This window comes from Saccostrea cucullata, unplaced genomic scaffold (assembly GCF_032062105.1).
Source record: "Saccostrea cucullata isolate Sc308-1 unplaced genomic scaffold, CSIRO_AGI_Scuc_v1 ctg417, whole genome shotgun sequence".
In the NCBI taxonomy this organism is placed as follows: domain Eukaryota; kingdom Metazoa; phylum Mollusca; class Bivalvia; order Ostreida; family Ostreidae; genus Saccostrea; species Saccostrea cuccullata.
Window position 1 is genome coordinate 179,164 of NW_026923203.1, and position 17,899 is coordinate 197,062.

At 34.3% G+C, this 17,899-nt stretch overlaps 1 protein-coding gene across 2 annotated transcripts in view; it reads left to right on the forward strand.

Annotated features, from left to right (window-relative positions):
* The window catches only part of LOC134263438 (transmembrane protein 135-like), a 62,524-nt gene extending 44,625 nt beyond the window's left edge, over positions 1-17,899 (forward strand). For both annotated transcript variants that reach the window (XM_062745787.1, XM_062745786.1), the window contains exons 7-13: positions 11,102-11,140; positions 11,416-11,608; positions 11,799-11,966; positions 12,223-12,363; positions 14,454-14,552; positions 16,502-16,569; positions 16,868-17,899. In XM_062745787.1, the coding sequence (XP_062601771.1) occupies positions 11,102-11,140; positions 11,416-11,608; positions 11,799-11,966; positions 12,223-12,363; positions 14,454-14,552; positions 16,502-16,569; positions 16,868-17,000 (841 nt within the window). In that variant the 3' untranslated portion in view covers positions 17,001-17,899. The remainder of the gene's footprint in view (positions 1-11,101; positions 11,141-11,415; positions 11,609-11,798; positions 11,967-12,222; positions 12,364-14,453; positions 14,553-16,501; positions 16,570-16,867) is intronic.

The window sequence follows — 17,899 nt, forward strand, 5'->3', positions numbered from 1 at the left end:
ACTTACTATCACTGAAGAGGTATTTCAGAAATTAATTTGACTGCTATTCCTCGTGTTTCCATGGAGGTTTAGCCCTAATAAAGCGGGTCCGAATGAGACCCAGATTTACCTACGGAAGCCTCCACCAAAGAAAAGGAATATAGATTGATTTTGAATGTTTCGGGTATTTGGGAGGGAATGATTAATAGGTCAAAATTTCCCGTCCCAATGATAGAAATATTCGGGTTGCCAATCTTGGGCATTGATCGAAGCTTATGCTGTCAAAATGTCAGGCTTTTCTTGTGACAAATAGGGGGGACTTGAGGCAGGGTTTGCTGTTCATTCCAGGCCAGTATTAGCTCCCAAATGTCCTGGCATCCAATATCGTCATGTCCTAGCCAAATCTCGACAACATTTTCCACTTTTCTTCGTTTACCTTTCCGAGTGGCAGACAGACAGAGTGTCTGTATTATGACAAATCAATAAATTGAATTTAAAGTTTTGAAATTTCAAGGATGCTTGAGGAAGTCCGGGAGAATCTCACTCAGAGCTGGCATTGTGCTCGATGTCGCTGAGTTCACGGAAGGACACCCGAACATCTGCAGCTCCATTTCCAATTTGTCAAGTTAGGATTACGGTGATATACATGTTTTTCTCCCCTCTTAATCCCCTGGTCAGGCAAACAGTAATACCAAGTCCTTGTATAAAACTAGTCTACAAACAGATTTAGTACACAGATGTTCGGTAGTCTCATGTACAAATATTTCAAGGCCCCTCTTAGTCCAGCTAACACTCGTGTTTTTTTGGCCATAAATCAAAGATTTTACCTTAACGACATTAAAATCTATAGTATTATGTCATAGTCATAATCTTAAGGCAAAGTAAAGCATGCTGTCTGATTTATGTGCGTAGAAAATTTTAAATATGTCCTACATTGGTTAAACATTTAACCAAGCTAAAAAAAAAAAAAAATAGATAAATCACAAAATTTGGAAACACCCTGGAAAATATCATTATAAATCTGAGATTGTAAGGTTAATATGAATTTTGTTTTTTGTTTTTTTGCTCTTGAAATCAGGTTTTTAAAAAAATATATTAAGCAGAATTTAGGTTATTGTTTCTACCATATAAACTTTGTGTCAAGTTGAGGACTAGAGTCCAACATTTGATCAAGGCCAGTAAGCCTTGCTCTGTGGTAATGAAGTGTTTTTCATTGTGGGAAGGGGAGGGTCTCTTACACTTGCAGAATTTCATTTACAGGTTGAAGAGATTTTCTTGCAAAAAATTCTTATAACAACTGACAATTTGTATTAAAAAATTGACAGTTTTGACATCTTTTGATTTTAAAAGTCTTCTTATTATTTTCTGATAATAATCTAAGCCTAAGAAAGACAACTCTGTAATGCACTATCCTTGGTAACATTAATATTTGTAATAAAACTAGACATTTAATTATTTATGCAGGATAAGAAAGATTTCAATTAAAATCTGGAGATATTAAATTTTCAGAGGGAGGAGATGGAAGGGATATAAATATTTCATTCCTGTCTTCATTTCTTTTAATTAGGAAGGATTTTATTAAAATTTTCCCAAGCAATGAGACAGTGGTCGAAGTATTTGGTTTGTAATCAGTTCTTGTGTGATTTATGAGATTTATTTTGCATGTATATTTCATACACAAAATTTTGTAATATTTAACCAATATGTTATTAGTTGCAAAATTAATAAACTCTGGGAATGTTCTGAATTCAGTCCAAATGAAAGCATTCCTTCTGTGACAAGGAAAGTATTGTATTACTATATATTGAGAACATTAATATAGAATTCTTGTATTTTTAAGGAATTTCCCATTAATTTAACCCTGGGAGGAGGGGGGGGGGCTTGGTTATATGAAATTCAAATATATTAAGGAATTATTTTTTTTTTCAATTATCAATTTTTTAAGCATTTATTAATGAATTTACTCCCATTCTTTTTAGTCATCTTACATGGGTATATCCCGGGTTAGGCCATCCTTACGAAATTGTTTGTTTGGAATTGCCGCCTGAAGGGTTTCAGACACTAGGGGGGAGGGAGGGAAATTATTATTTTTTTTAATTTAAGATAAATCTTAAGTTTTTGATAAAAATCTCAGATAACAGTAAATACATTTTCTTACTTTTAAAAAAATTATCTGCCATCAACAAAAAAAACCTAATTTTGCATAGATCTGGCACTGTATTTCAGTGTTTTGTATGGTGCAAATGATACATGTAATGGGCAAAAAAATGATAAAATAAAAAAAAAATCTTCCTACTTTTGGTCAATAAAATTTTTTCAGGAGGGGGCATTTCAATGAGGCGGGAGGCAATTCCAAACAATTTAAACTATAATTTTATTTTGGCCTTATCCCCCGCCCCCTGCCATCACCCTTGAAAAAAAGACACAAATAAAGGTCTGAATTTAAACAAAGAAGTTTTCAACTGAAGGCTACAATTTTATGATTCTCAGTTTAAAAATGTCTCAGCTCCTACAATACATGTATTATACACAAATGTTAAAGTTATGGTAATTTAAACTCTTATGTCAGCAAAACAAATGATTGTCAGTTAAAGCCATTAAATAATTACTTGTTAATGCATTTGAATTATGCTTGTGGCTCAACAGACAGATAAAATATGTATTCTATATCTAATCCAGGCTCCTTATAAATATTTATAATTGCATCGTAGAAAGCATATTTCATGTTGACAACAAAACGGTTGTTGACTCCACATGAAAATTATCTCCTGCCATTAGGAATATAACTCTTGTCAGCACATGTATAATTGTTCTGAAGTAGATAATAACTGCGTCATTGTTGTGTAATTTAAAAAAAGTCTTAATTTCTGTCACTCAGACTAGCATATACTCAAACAAAGAGGAGAATACAGAAAATATAAAGGTCTTTGTATTTGAAAACTGTGATTGACTACGGACTTTTTGTTAGGGGGTGGGGTGTATAATTTACTGTAAACTTATTTTGTTATGAAGACCCCTGTTGCGAGGGAGTTCTAGTAATTCCTTACTGCTCAATGTTATGGTTGCTAGGCAAGTAAAGGGGTTTTTTTGCTCCTCAATGTTGTGGTTATAAGGCAAAAAGGATCCTTGTTGCTAAGTGTTATGGTTGTCAAGGATTTCTGGTAGGAATCCTTGTTGCTAAGTTATGGTTGCCAGGGAGCTCTTGAATGGATTCTTGTTGCTCGGTGTTATGGTTGCCAAGAAACTCTGGTGTGGATCCTTGTTGCTTAGAGAAATGGTTTCTAGGGAATTCTTGTAGGATCCTTGTTGCTCAGTGTTATGGTTGCCAGGGGGCTCTTTGTGGATCCTTATTGCTCAGTGTTATGGTTGCCAGGGAATTCTTGTAGGATCCTTGTTGCTCAGTGTTATGGTTGCCAGAGAATTCTTGTAGGATCGTTGTTGCTCAGTGTTATAGTTGCCATGGATTTCTTAAAGGATCCTTGTTGCTCAGTGTTATGGTTGCTAGGGAATTCTTGTAGGATCCTTGTTGCTCAGTATTATAGTTGCCATGGATTTCTTAAAGGATCTTTGTTGCTCAGTGTTATGGTTGCCATGGATTCCTTATAGGATCCTTGTTGCTCAGTGTTATGGTTGTCAGGGAATTCTTGTGGGATCCTTGTTGCTCAGTGTTATGGTTGCCAGGGAATTTTTGTGGGATCCTTGTTGCTCAGTGTTATGGTTGCCATGGATTTCTTATAGGATCCTTGTTGCTTAGTGTTATGGTAGCCAGGGAATTCTTCTTGTAGGCTCCATGTTCAGTGTTATGGTTGCAAGAGAATTGTAATGTTCCTTTTTGCTCAGTTTTGGGAAACTGCAGGCACCTTTGTTCCTTAGCTTTATTGTTGGGAAGAAGCTCTGGTAGGGGTCAATGCTTTGATTGCCAGGGAGCTGACAGCAGATTTCTTATGGAGCTCAGTTTAATAGCTTATGGTAGGATTTTTAGAGTTTAGCTTCATAGTTTTCCAGTAATATCAGGACATATCTGTACAAAGTTTTATTTAAACCACAACTGCTCTCCAAAAATGATACTACTTTTTAGCTCACCTGAGCCAAAGGCTCAAGTGAGCTTTTCTGATCAAAATTTGTCCGTTGTCTGTCGTTGTCGTCGTCGTCGTTGTCGTTGGCATCGTTGTCGTAAACTTTTCACATTTTCATCTTCTTCTCAAGAACCACTGGGCCAATTTCAACCAAACTTGCTACAAAGTATCCTTGGGTAAAGGGGATTCAAGTTTGTTCAAATGAAGGGCCACGCCCTTTTCCAAGGGGAGATAATAATGAATTAGAGAAAAAATAATGGCATTTTTAAAAAATCTTCTTCTCAAGAACCACTGGGCCAGAAAAGATGAAACTCATGTGGAATCATCCTCAGGTAGTGTAGATTCAAGTTTGTTCAAATCATGACCCCCAGGGGTAGGGTGGGGCCAAAATGGACGATCAAAGTTTTACATAGGAATATATAGGAAAAATCTTTAAAAATCTTCTTCTCAAGAACCACTGGGCCAGAAAAGATGAAACTCATGTGAAATCATCCTCAGGTAGTGTAGATTCAAGTTTGTTCAGATCATGACCCCCAGGGGTAGGGTGGGGCCAAAATGGCCGATCAAAGTTTTACATAGGAATATATAGGAAAAATCTTTAAAAATCTTCTTCTCAAGAAGCACTGGGCCAGGAAAGATGAAACTCATTTGAAATCATCCTCAGGTAGTGTAGATTCAAGTTTGTTCAAATCATGACCCCCAGGGGTTGGGTGGGTCCAAACTGGCCGATCAAAGTTTTACATAGGAATATATAGGAAAACTCTTTAAAAATCTTCTTCTCAAGAACCACTGGGCCAGGAAAGATGAAACTCATTTGAAATCATCCTCAGGTAGTGTAGATTCAAGTTTGTTCAAATCATGACCCCTGGGGATAGGGTGGGGCCAAATTGGCCATCAAAGTTTTACATAGGAATATGTAGGAAAAAATTTTAAAAATCTTCTTCTCAAGAACCACTGGGCCAGGAAAGATGAAACTCATTTGAAATCATCCTCAGGTAGTGTAGATTCAAGTTTGTTCAAATCATGACCCCTGGGGGTAGGGTGGGGCCAAAACGGCCGATCAAAGTTTTACATAGGAATATGTAGGAAAAATCTTTAAAAAATCTTCTTCTCAAGAACCACTGGACCAGGAAAGATGAAACTCATGTGGAATCATCCCCAGGTAGTGTAGATTCAAATTTGTTCAAATCATGACCCCTGGCGGTAGGGTGGGGCCAAATGGCCGATGAAAGTTTTACACAGGAATTTCTAGGGAAACCTTTTAAAATCTTCTTTTCTAGTACTTTAAAGCCATGCTTAGTGATATTTATAGGGAATCATCCTTTGGTAGTGTGGATTCAAGCTTTGTTCAAATCATTGGGGGTTAAAAAAACCCCCCCCCCCAGTAAACTTTCAGTTCTGATCTGATGTGTGCTTTTTCCTAGCCAATTGCTCAGGTGAGCGATGTGGCCCCTGGGCCTCTTGTTTCTCTCTGTCATTGTGTTTTTTAACCCTGCCTGTTTATGTAACAGTCATTAACATAATTAAGCTTATTTCCAGCAGCATGCTGCACTACAGTACTTGTGACCTGAGTGACAACTTTTAGTGCTAGTCCATTATTGTGTGTCTGCTTTCTATTTCAGTCTGTGAGGAGGAATTAATCTTTCTCACCTATTTTTAACCTTGAATTTTGGTATAAATCTTGTTCATGAATTCCCTTTGTGACATTGACATGTGAAAGGAATGATTATACATACATAATAAAATAAGCACTTATTACACTGGAAGTGTACAATGTATTTGTGAGCACGTTATACATGTGCTATTCAGATTCAGTGTTTGCTGTCAGTGGAATATGTATTCAACCAATCATAAATCAGTACAGGCAGTGCATGTATGTGAAACAAAAAAAGGATTTGGTAACAGAGAATATGATTTGTTTTTAGTTAAAGATGTTGCACGAGCTGTCAAACTTGCTTTTGAAATCGACTTTGAAATGACCTTTTGAAAAACAATATCTTTCTACCACCCTCCATCTGACCTTTTCATTCTTGAGTTGCTTATATGTATCCTATAAAGTTTTTTTATAGGTTTTTCCTTGTAAAACAATTGGTGTACAGTGAAACCTGTATAGTCCAGGTGTTGTTTAATCTGAAATCTTTCTAATATGATGATAATTTATAATCCCATATTATAATACTTTCAGTTGTTTTAAATGTTGTCTAATCCAAGATGTTGGCTTATCCGGCCAATTTCTTGGGAACCAATGGTGTCCCGATCGAAGACAAGTTTTACTTTATAAGCAAATAAATATCTTATTTAGTATTTGGCTATACTGACTAAGTTCTGTATAATTGTGGTGCCTTACTGTACCGTTGACATACTAGAATTTGTGGGCAAGATAATTTGTCCATATCAGATCAGATTTGATTAACTTTGAATGGTAATTGCTTCATAATGATGTCAATACTTGTCATCTGTGACTAAAAATCATTATCAACAATCCCATAAAATAAAGATTTTTTTCAATGACACATGACATGTATGTAAATAATGGATTTCCTACATTTAAGTACATGTTATTAATTATACATGTCCGTTATAGCGCCAGCATGCATACATGTGAAAAAATTTTAACTTGTCATACATTTCACAAAAATATCAAGAAAATCTTCATGATATTGGTAAAAGAATAAATGCACTGGGCGTCTAATTTCTGCACGAAGAAAAGAAGGGAGAAGACACTGATGTATATATTATTAATTAGGCTTTTTACGCTTCTCCATAAATGTCAGGCCTTTATTAATGATGGCAGATGTTTTGCAGGGTTTGTTTTTGTTAAGGCACATAAATTTACAAAAACCAACTCAATATAACTGACCATTTGAGCCACATACAAATGCTTTGAGTGAGGTATTGGAGAAATTAAAGCTGTAGTTTAGAGGTTTTTTTGGCTGACATGTCGAGTGTCAGTGGGTTTGGAATTGATATCTCCCATGTGCCTTTTGTTTACAGTTATGGATTGACGGACAAAATGAATGAATCAGGGAAAACATGCAAAAACTGGGTGGTCAGGTTCAATCAAAATCATAGACATGCAAAAAAATATAATAAATGTATGTTAAAACCTATCATAGTGGGGGAATATAGATTAAGACCTATCGTTGTAGGGCATTACTGCTAGTGTTTAGTTTGCCCTTGTTTCCAAGCTTACCAGTAAATTGTTCATTTTACAGTGACTGTATGTAGCATTACAGCTATAAAGACAATGGTAAAAGTATCTGATGGTAATTCATGCATTTTTTTTTAAATATAAAAATTAACAAACTTGGTTTCAAATAGTACAGGGGTTAAATTTTCATTGTGTACTTGGCAAAGACACACTGGACCACTACATATATGACTTTAAGTGGGGGTAAGAATGTATAATTCCTTATTTTAATTCTTAGAATTAAGTTTTAACCAACAGGTTAAATCAATGAATATTTAAAGCTTTATGATATAAAATCAGACAAATATACTTTTGTTGATTTATTATTTATTCCAGATATTTAACAAATTTTACATTTTGCCAGATGTGTTTAGTAAATTTTACCCAGTAAAAAAATAGGATGTACCATAAAATATATGAGAATTAGAATTCACTGAAGCAAAACAGTTCAGTTTATAGTTCTATTTTCTTGACATTCTTTAATTAATAAAATAAATGACATGAAAATATTTTTCCTTTGCCGTAGTTAGAGGGGACACTTTCATTTTTCTTTCTCCGTAATTTTATTGCTTTGCAACAGAAGCCATTGTCCTAGTCGTACATTAATTAACTATATTATTTATGAAATATTGTTAATACACAGTTTTGTTTAATAGCAGAAATTTACATGTAAAGGAATGTGCCAAGTTTATAAATTATTAAAAGTGCATTTTATATAGGTTTATTACTATTTCTAGAAATGCATATGAAAAATAAATAGATAGAGAGCCTATTATACAAACTTTCTGGCACCATTGATTCTTTGTCTTCATTATGATGGAACTTAATTGAATATCTGCCTTGTAAGTTATTACCGATATATATAGAGACTCAGTTTTTCAAAGTGAATTTTTTTCAATTTTTGTTCCATTCATTTGATTGGAAAAAAAGTGAGAATTCATTTGCAAGTATTTCTTTTTGAAGATTTCAGTTGTATAGTTGATATATTTAAAAAAAAAAATGCTAGAAGATGAAAAAATGCTGGAATTTCAATAAATCTGATTAAAATAACTGTATCAATTCATCAAGAAATTCATCATTGATATCACATCTAAGGGTGTGAACAGAAAGGAGACAAGTTTATCAGAGAGATTGGAGAAGATAGATTAATCAGCTACACAAAGCCAATGAGTTCTGACAAAGCCACGATTTCCTTGGTGGTGGACGAAGGAATTCAACCCCTGTCAAATCATGATGAACTGCAGAGTCTGAATGCGGCCATGGAGGGATCCTCTATATAAATGGGGGGAACAGAATTGGGTGAAAAGGGGGTACCATTAATATAAACATTTGGCCTGTTCTCTATGAACCTTTGTTCAGTGGGTACAAGATTTCTGAGTTAGATTTTGAAGTCTAGTTGGGCTTTGGTCAGAAAGACATGGAGAGGAAAGGGGGAGGGGGGGTTATTAAATTACATTTCAATTGGTGTTGGTTTGTTTATGGTTTAAAATTATAGGGTATTCAATTTATTGTGCTGATGTACTATTTTGAAAGAGTACTTGCATGTACATTTATAGTAAGAAATTATACTCCATATGTTACATTTTTTGGCTTTTAAGAGTATATGTTTAGAATAGGAAAATCATTGTAAATGTTAAACTTGAAATGATTTGATAAATGGCTTTAATATATGTGAAAATAGGCAGGAATTCTTATAGAATATATATTTTATAAGGATGTAGCTCAGTTATATAAATCCACAAGTACTTATATGTGTTTATTAGTACTTAACATTTTGGCTCAAGGACGTTAGGAGGAAGGTATTATTTAATTTTTTAATAAGTGCCTCACTTATCGGCACGTTTCCATCTTTTCCTTTTGTATAAAATACAATAGATATATGAGTAAAACAATGAAGAGTGCTTGTTAAGGAAATTTTACTTCTTGAATTGGGAGAATTTTCCTGGAGTTATATAAAAGGGTTGACCTTCATCTATCTCGTTCATGCAACTCTTAGCATATAACAGCTACATACTTGCAACTTAAATTTCCTAAAATGTATGGTAAACATCTAACTTTAAAATGAGGAAAAGATATGCATATTTCATTTTAAAAAATGACATTTCAGTTTTAATATATGCCACTTTTAAAATAAAAACAATTGCATGCTATGCCAACTGAATGTGGAATTAATTTTAAAATTTGCATTTGGGAGACTGCTAGATCTGTAACTGAAATCATAGCTCTATAGTCAGATAAAAAAAAAATCAATCTGTCATTGATAAAGCCAAGTTTTTATATAGGCATAATTGCATCAAACACGCTTATCACACATTCCAAAAAAAATATAATTCTTCTCGTTTTATAACCAAATAATGCTGTATTAATAGAATTAATTATGTAGATTTGGTAATATATTTATCCTTTATTTTTTGTTGAGCCCACACAGGTAAATTTAAATGGTTCTTGTTTCACGCCTGGTTGAATTCTGAAATCTTTTTGCCTGGATGAACCTTGGCTTTGGTTAACATAGATGTACTATGGTCAAAGAGAGATAACTCTTGTTTTTATATACAGGGTGGCTCAAAACTTTTTGCCTGCATGAGATTTTTTTTTTTTACAACTTACATAGTAGCGGTTCAGTAAAGAGTACTAGGTTTGTTGGTTTGGAGAATCAAGGTCTTGTAATGAATTGTCAGTAAAGTTTATGAAATATATAAGTTTTCTGACTCAAAGTTAGTTTGATAAAAATATAAATATACTGACTGATTGATCTTCTTTACTTTTTAATTCCCAGCGGTATAAAGTCATTAAAATCAATGTAAGATTACTTGTAAGGTGATAACCAGAAATGTTATTCCTGACTAAATTTACAGTCTTATTTGTCACTATGGACTTTCCATGTGTAGAAAATTATCCAAGGATCTGATCAAATATTCACTGAAAGATAACAGAGTACAAACATTGATGGCCAAGATGGTAATTATTTAAGCACCAGTAAATGAGTTAGGGTATAGTGTGCTCAAATTCGTTTAGCCACAAAAGTTTTTTTTCTTCACTTGTGTTCTGTAATTATACTTCATAGCTTTTATGTTGCATCACTAAATAAAATTACAAAGCATGCAGTTGGCATGAATTGCATCAGGAGGGAATGTTTATAACTACACTGATTTCTACCCTGGGAATGAAATCAGAATCATTTGACAAGTTGTCTTTTTCAGTTCTCACTTTTGTAGCTATAAAAATGATTGACCAAATCCACATTCCACATTTCCTTAAGGATTGTGTAAGTTTCAGAGATGAGTTTTTTTTTTTTTTCAATGGTGCATTTAGTGGAATATGGTTCATAAATAATTGAAGAGTTGCCATAGATTTTCAAAATGATTTTGGCAACTTTTTATCAGGAAGGGGAAGGGGGAATTGGAGTTAATGCCTTCATCTTACAAAACACACGTTACCATACCATATACAACTTTTTGGAAAGATGTTTTCTCAGTAGTATTTAGTAAGACAAGTCAACGGAAAAAGTTTTAAGGGCTGGTGATCTAACTGAATGGCTATCCCTCCCTAATGTACCCTAGAGGTACCAGGGCTTTACAATAAACACTTGAGATACAGATCATATTGAGTGACTCCATGTTCTGAGTCTCAGGCTTCAAAGTCAGTGGAAGGAGTTACACATTAACAAAAAACTATTGGGAAGTTGTGCTCAATATTTACTAGCCTGTGTGGGCATGGGGTATAATTTTTCCATGTTTGGTATTATATTTCCATTGATTTCATCAAATTGAGAACTGTTATCCTAGTACATAAAAATATTAAAACTAGTATTTTTTTCACTTAAATGTGATCTTTATAATTTTTTTTCTCTTTTCAGGAAAGGTCACCTACCCGATCAAACAAAAAGTGCACTTAGGTATGTGTAATTTAATTAAATATTACAATGTATAATTATGCACAGTTATACATAATGTAAATTCCTAAATATACGCGTGGAATTAAATATCGCGTAATTTCGCAAGAAGCACCACACGCGGAAAAAAATTACTCGCCCTTATTTTTATGATGCTCAAATTTATGCAAAATCTCTTGATCAACCGTACAAGAATATTAATTTTTGACATTTTCACAGTATTCGTTACTGAAAGATGTAAATTTTGGATATTTTCACAAAGTTTCCTCTATTTCAAGTTTCCTTTTGGGTAAAGAAGAACTGCCAATCACAGAAAGAAGGGAGGAGCCAAATCACAGACACCATGGCAACAAACTTCTTTGCAAATTAAAACAGAATCAAACCTTCCAGATCATTAATAAATGGCTACAGACCACACCCAAACAAACCCTCTGTCAACACAGTTATGGATGTGCTCATTATGTAGTACAGGTCAGTCAAGGTCAAAGGTTAAATTTGCAAATGACCTACATTACAGGTCAAGGTTATAACCAGTGGCAACATATAATATCAAAATGTCTTACATGTACATTTTTTGCTCAAATACTGCATCAGTCAATATTAGGAATAAAGGGTATTGAACTCGTAATTTATACATTTTATCATATTTATTATCTTGCAGGGATTTGTGAAGATGTTTGGACTAGGCTTTTTGGTACAAGGAGGAGTTAAAGTTTTGGGTGCCTTGCCCAGGATTTACAAGAATCCAGGAGCTGTGCTTCATGCCTTAAAACATCAGGATAACTTTAGGCTGGGGGCATTCTTAGGATGTTTTAGTGCCATCTTCAAGGTGAACATTCATTTTTTTTCTTATAATTTTTTTACAACTTGAGGTACTTTCTGTAATTCATATTTTTAAATTTCAATAAACAGATTGTAAACAAATCTTACTTATTTCCATGTCCCTTACATTGCGGAATTTAACACCCTGATTATTCAAAAAAAAAATTGCTGTTGTAATCAGGTTTCACTGTATTTTACTATAAAAAAAAAAAGAAACATTTTTCAGTGATTTCTACTATAAATTCTATTCTTTTTTGTTTCAGTGTGTGAATTGTTTAATGCGATGGATGCGTAATAAAGATAGTGAAATGTATGGACTTTTAGCAGGCTTTCTGGCAGGCTGGTCTATGTTGTGGTACAAAAGTTCTACCATAGCATTGTATACTGCCTATAAATTAGCAGAGGTGAGAGATTCTGTTAGAAAAGAAAGCTTATTTGTGTAGAGTACTTTAATGCTCATCATTTATATAGGACAAAAAAGTGCACATGAGATTACAGTGAGATCAGTTTTTAGACACTGATGTGCTAGATATCACAAAGAGATCATATGCAGATTAATACTGCTCATTGAAATAATTCACCGATATAAGGCATTAATGATGACATGAATCATTTTTAGCTCACCTGAGCCGAAGGCTCAAGTGAGCTTTTCTGATCACATTTTGTCCGGCGTCCGTCTGTCTAGCTGTCTGTCTGTCCGTCTGTCTGTCTGTAAACTTTTCACATTTTCGACTTCTTCTCAAGAACCGCTGGGCCAATTTCAACCAAACTTGCCACAAAGTATCCTTGGGTGAAGGGGATTCAAGTTTGTTCAAAAGAAGGGCCACGCCCTTATTCAAGGGGAGATAATTGGGAATTAATGAAAATTTAGTGGTATATTTTAAAAATCTTCTTCTCAAGAACCACTGTGCCAGAAAAGATGAAACTTATGGGGAAACATCCTCAGGTAGTGTAGATTCAAGTTTGTTCAAATCATGACCCCCGGGGGTAGGGCGGGGCCAAAATGGCCGACCAAAGTTTTACATAGAAATATATAGGAAAACTCTTTAAAAATCTTCTTCTCAAGAATGACAAAGCCATAATTCATCATATTTATATGGGAGCATGCTCATGTAGTGTAGATTCAAGTTTGTTCAAATCATGACCCCCTGGGTAAGGGCGGGGCCAAAATGGCCGACCAAAGTTTTACATAGAAATATATAGGAAAATTCTTTAAAAATCTTCTTCTCAAGAATGACAAAGCCATAATTCATCATATTTATATGGAAGCATGCTCAGGTAGTGTAGATTCAAGTTTGTTCAAATCATGACCCCCGGGGGTAGGGCGGGGCCAAAATGGCCGACCAAAGTTTTACCTAGAAATATATAGGAAAACTCTTTAAAAATCTTCTTCTCAAGAATGACAAAGCCATAATTCATCATATTTATATGGGAGCATGCTCATGTAGTGTAGATTCAAGTTTGTTCAAATCATGACCCCCGGGGTAAGGGCGGGGCCAAAATGGCCGACCAAAGTTTTACATAGAAATATATAGGAAGATTCTTTAAAAATCTTCTTCTCAAGAATGACAGAGCCATAATTCATCATATTTATATGGAAGCATGCTCAGCTAGTGTAGATTCAATTTTGTTCAAATCATGACCCCCGGGGGTAGAGCGGGCCAAAATGGCCGACCAAAGTTTTACCTAGAAATATATAGGAAAATTCTTTAAAAATCTTCTTCTCAAGAATGACAAAGCCATAATTCATCATATTTATATGGAAACATGCTCAGGTAGTGTAGATTCAAGTTTGTTCAAATCATGACCCCCGGGGGTAGAGCGGGGCCAAAATGGCCGACCAAAGTTTAACATAGAAATATATAGAAAATTTTTTTAAAAATCTTCTTCTCAAGAACGACAAAGCCATAATTCATCATATTTATATGGAAGCATGCTCAGGTAGTGTAGATTCAAGTTAGTTTAAATCATGACCCCCGGGGGTAGGGCGGGGCCAAAATGGCCGACCAAGGTTTTACATAGAGATATATAGGAAAATTCTTTAAAAATCTTCTTCTCAAGAATGACAAAGCCATTAATCATCATATTTATATGGAAGCATGTTCAGGTAGTGTATAGGAAAATTCTTTAAAAATCTTCTTCTCAATCATTTTCTAAAACATAGCAAATCCATGATTGGTCATGGGAATACTATTGGATTTACACTTTACAATAAAAAGCCATTTTATACTAGTCCTACCCTTGGTGCTCAGGTGAGCGATGTGGCCCATGGGCCTCTTGTCAGATAGACCATTGAGGATAAAATCAAATTGGATTTTAAATGGCGATATATTAAAGATTTTCAGTATAACGTGTAAATTTTATGCTTTTCCATAGAAGAAGCCATTGCTTAGATCTTTTTAAGGGAATTTTTTGCAAGGAAGCTGTTGAGATGTGTTCTCTTGTTTTTTAGTAGAATGGACAATTTAAGAATCAAATCTGATTATTTTATTAGGTGCTGTATTTCAAGGGTATCAGTAGAGGATTTTTTCCCTATATACGATGTGCTGACATTATTATTTATTCCATATCAACTGCTTTTGTCTTTCATGTAGTAAGTATCATTTTGAATATTAAAAAGTACATTGTATTTTTATAAAACTTAGTACATTTTGTTTGAAAAACAGAACTGTTATTAGTTAAACGTGTATAAATAATTTACTCCTATAAGTGATCAGGGTGCATGGAAATTGAGCAAAAGGGGAAGGGGTTATTTTCAAAGGTTGTGTTTCTTTTCTTGATTGTTTATTTTATTAGGTCACCTGAGTAACTCAGGTGACCTATTGCTATCCGTTTTCGTCCGTCGTGCGTCGTGTGTCGTGTATTAACATTTGAACAATTTCAGCTTCTTCTCTGAAACCACTGAACCAATTTCAACCAAATTTGGTATACAGCATCTATGGGTGGAGGGGAACAAAAATTGTGAATTTCATGGTCCCCGCCCCCCTGGGGCCTGAGGGGTGGGGCCAAAACCACTAAAATTAATGCAGTCTTTAAAAATCTTCTTTACTCCTGGACATCAAGCAGGCAAACTGTTGGCATGAATGTAATGAGCATTAAGTCCTCTACTAAAATTGTGAAATTCATGGCCCCGGGGTCAGGGGTTCTAGTGCTAGGGCGGGGCTCTATAGATAATATAGTGAAAATGCATTATTTCTTTGAAAATCTTCTTCTCTGCTCCTGGGTATTAAATAAACTAACTAAGCACATAGTTATGATGAGCAAGAATGCCTCTTCCAGATTTGTGAATTTTATGGCCCCGGGGTCAGAAGTTCTGGTGTTAGGGCGGGGCTCTATTGATTATATTGTGAAAATGCATTATTTCTTTGAGAATCTTCTGCTCTGCTCCTGGGTATTTAATTAACTAACTAAGCACAAAGTTATGATGAGCAAGAGTGCCTCTTCCAGATTTGTGAATTTTATGACCCCAGGGTCAGGGGTTCTGGTGTTAGAGCGGGGCTCTATTGATTATATAGTAAAAATGCATTTATTCTTTGAAAATCTTCTTCTCTGCCTCTGGGTATTAAATAAACTAACTAAGCACATAGTTATGATAAGCAAGAGTGCTTTTTCCAAAATTGTGAATTTTATGGCCCCCGGGTCAGGGGTTCTGGTGTTAGGGCGGGGCTTTATTGATTATATAGTGAAAATGCATTAATTCTTTGAAAATCTTCTTCTCTGCTTTTGTGTATTAAATAAACTAACTAAGTACATAGTTATGATGAGCAAGAGTGCCTCTTCCAAAATTGTGAATTTTATGGCCCCAGGGTCAGGGGTTCTGTTGTTACGGCAGGGCTCTTTTGATTATATAGTTAAAATTCATTATTCTTTGAAAATCTTCTTCTCTGCTTTATTAAATAAACTGACTAAGCACATAGTTATGATGAGCAAGAGTGCCTCTTCTAAAATTGTGAATTTTATGGCCCCAGGGTTAGGGGTTCTGGTGTTAGAGTGGGGCTCTATTGATTATATAGTAAAAATACATTAATTCTTTGAAACTATTTTCCTTTGCTTCTGGGTTTTATGCCAATGATCCAAGTATATATATATATTTATGATGAAGAAAGGTGCATCAAGCAAAGTGGTTTTTTATGCCTCCAGGGTCAGAAGGGGGGGGGGGGGTTACATAGTCTGAAAATAAATTAATGCTTTGAAATCTGCTCTTTGGTATTAATCAACCATTTTATGATAACATTTGCAAAATTTTGAAATATGTAGCCCATTGGTCAGCGGTTCCTTTAGGGTGAGTAGCACAACTGGGTATAAAGTGGAAGTGCATTTTCTCTTTGTTACTCTGATCTATCTCTGGGTATTAAGTAAATAAGCAATGGTGCCTCTTTCAAAATTGTAAATTGTGAATTTCATGGCCTCTGGTTTAAAACACGAACCAAATTTAATTGTTTGAAAGTTGTTACACAATACTCAGGTGACCTATAAGGCCCGTGGGCCTCTTGTTTTATTTGACATTAGAAAAATAGTTTTTAAAATGTTTTATTTTTTCAGGCTGTTCTTGAACCACATAATTTAAGACCAGCATATTGGACCTTCTTGCTCAAAGTTACAGGAAATAAGTAAGGATTGTGTTTTACAGTATATAGTAACCTAAGAAATGAAATATAAAGAGATCATTGTTTGTCTGTATAACCTGTCAGCTTTTGTTTGTGTAATTCTGGTCATTAAGACAGGTGCTGTATGCAGCCTGTTGATTTATTTTTGTGGATATATTTTGTAGTTCCCATTGACAGTTTGAAAACTCACTTCTAATCATACTTAGACTTCTCTTCATTCCACAGAAGTCCAAGTACTATTAAAAGTGAGTTTTCAAATACCTTCTACTAACTTTCTCATAGATTTTGTTTGAATTGACAGGTTTAGTTTGATGAATAGAAAGCTCTTGGAGCCCTTGTATAAGGATGCAGCTAAAATTGCCCCGGACTTTTGGCCGGATTATGACATGAGGTATACCAACCTTACCAGAGACACAGTGCTACACAAAAGTTGATGCTAGAGTGCCATGTCGACAGAACTGCTCAAAAGTTTGAATGGAATGGTGTGATACATGTATACTATTACAGTTCATCAATATCCATTTCTAAGTTAACCAGTATTGTTCATGACTGTATGAACTACAGAAATCTACATTATCTTTTATGAAAATGGAGAAATGAGTCAAATTATCAACTTTTCAATCATAACAATTATGTTCCCCAGAACAAAGAAAAAAAATCATGTTAAGAATTGTTTTCTTAATGATGTAAAAGGTGTATATGTGTAGAAGATCTCATGTGTTTACATTGGTATTGAATGTTTGCATTTTCTGAATGCAATCACACATGTTTCATTTCTTTTCTGTAATGTCTGATTTGTTTTTCGTTTTTAAATTGTCCATCTTTCTGTTTGTGAATTTTGTTTTTGTGTTGGTTCATTCTATAAGAGTCGTGCATGTATTAATAGTTATGTGATCCATATGTTTTGTATATGATACAATCCATGATTTCATTATGAAGTAATGTATTCCATTTCTCAGGAAACCTAGTTTTGTGATGAGGCAAGATTACGTAAAAATTGGGAGAAATTTCCACAAAGGTTTATCTGTACGACAATGTTTACTTATTATAATAGTTTTAAACAACCATAGTCTAATTGAATTTTTAGCTATATGAATTGGAAACAGGAGAAAAAAATGTTATTACTGAAGAATTTTTTATTTTGAAAAATAAATGGTCTAAGCATTTTTTAGGAAGATGATATGAACCAATTTTATTTTTTGATATAGAAGAATACATTGTGATGTGGAACATTATGCAAACTGAATACCAAGTACATGTCCTCTGTGATATATTATGTGACAAATTTATTTTATATTTTTTTGAGATTAAATTCTGCAATGTCTATACTGGA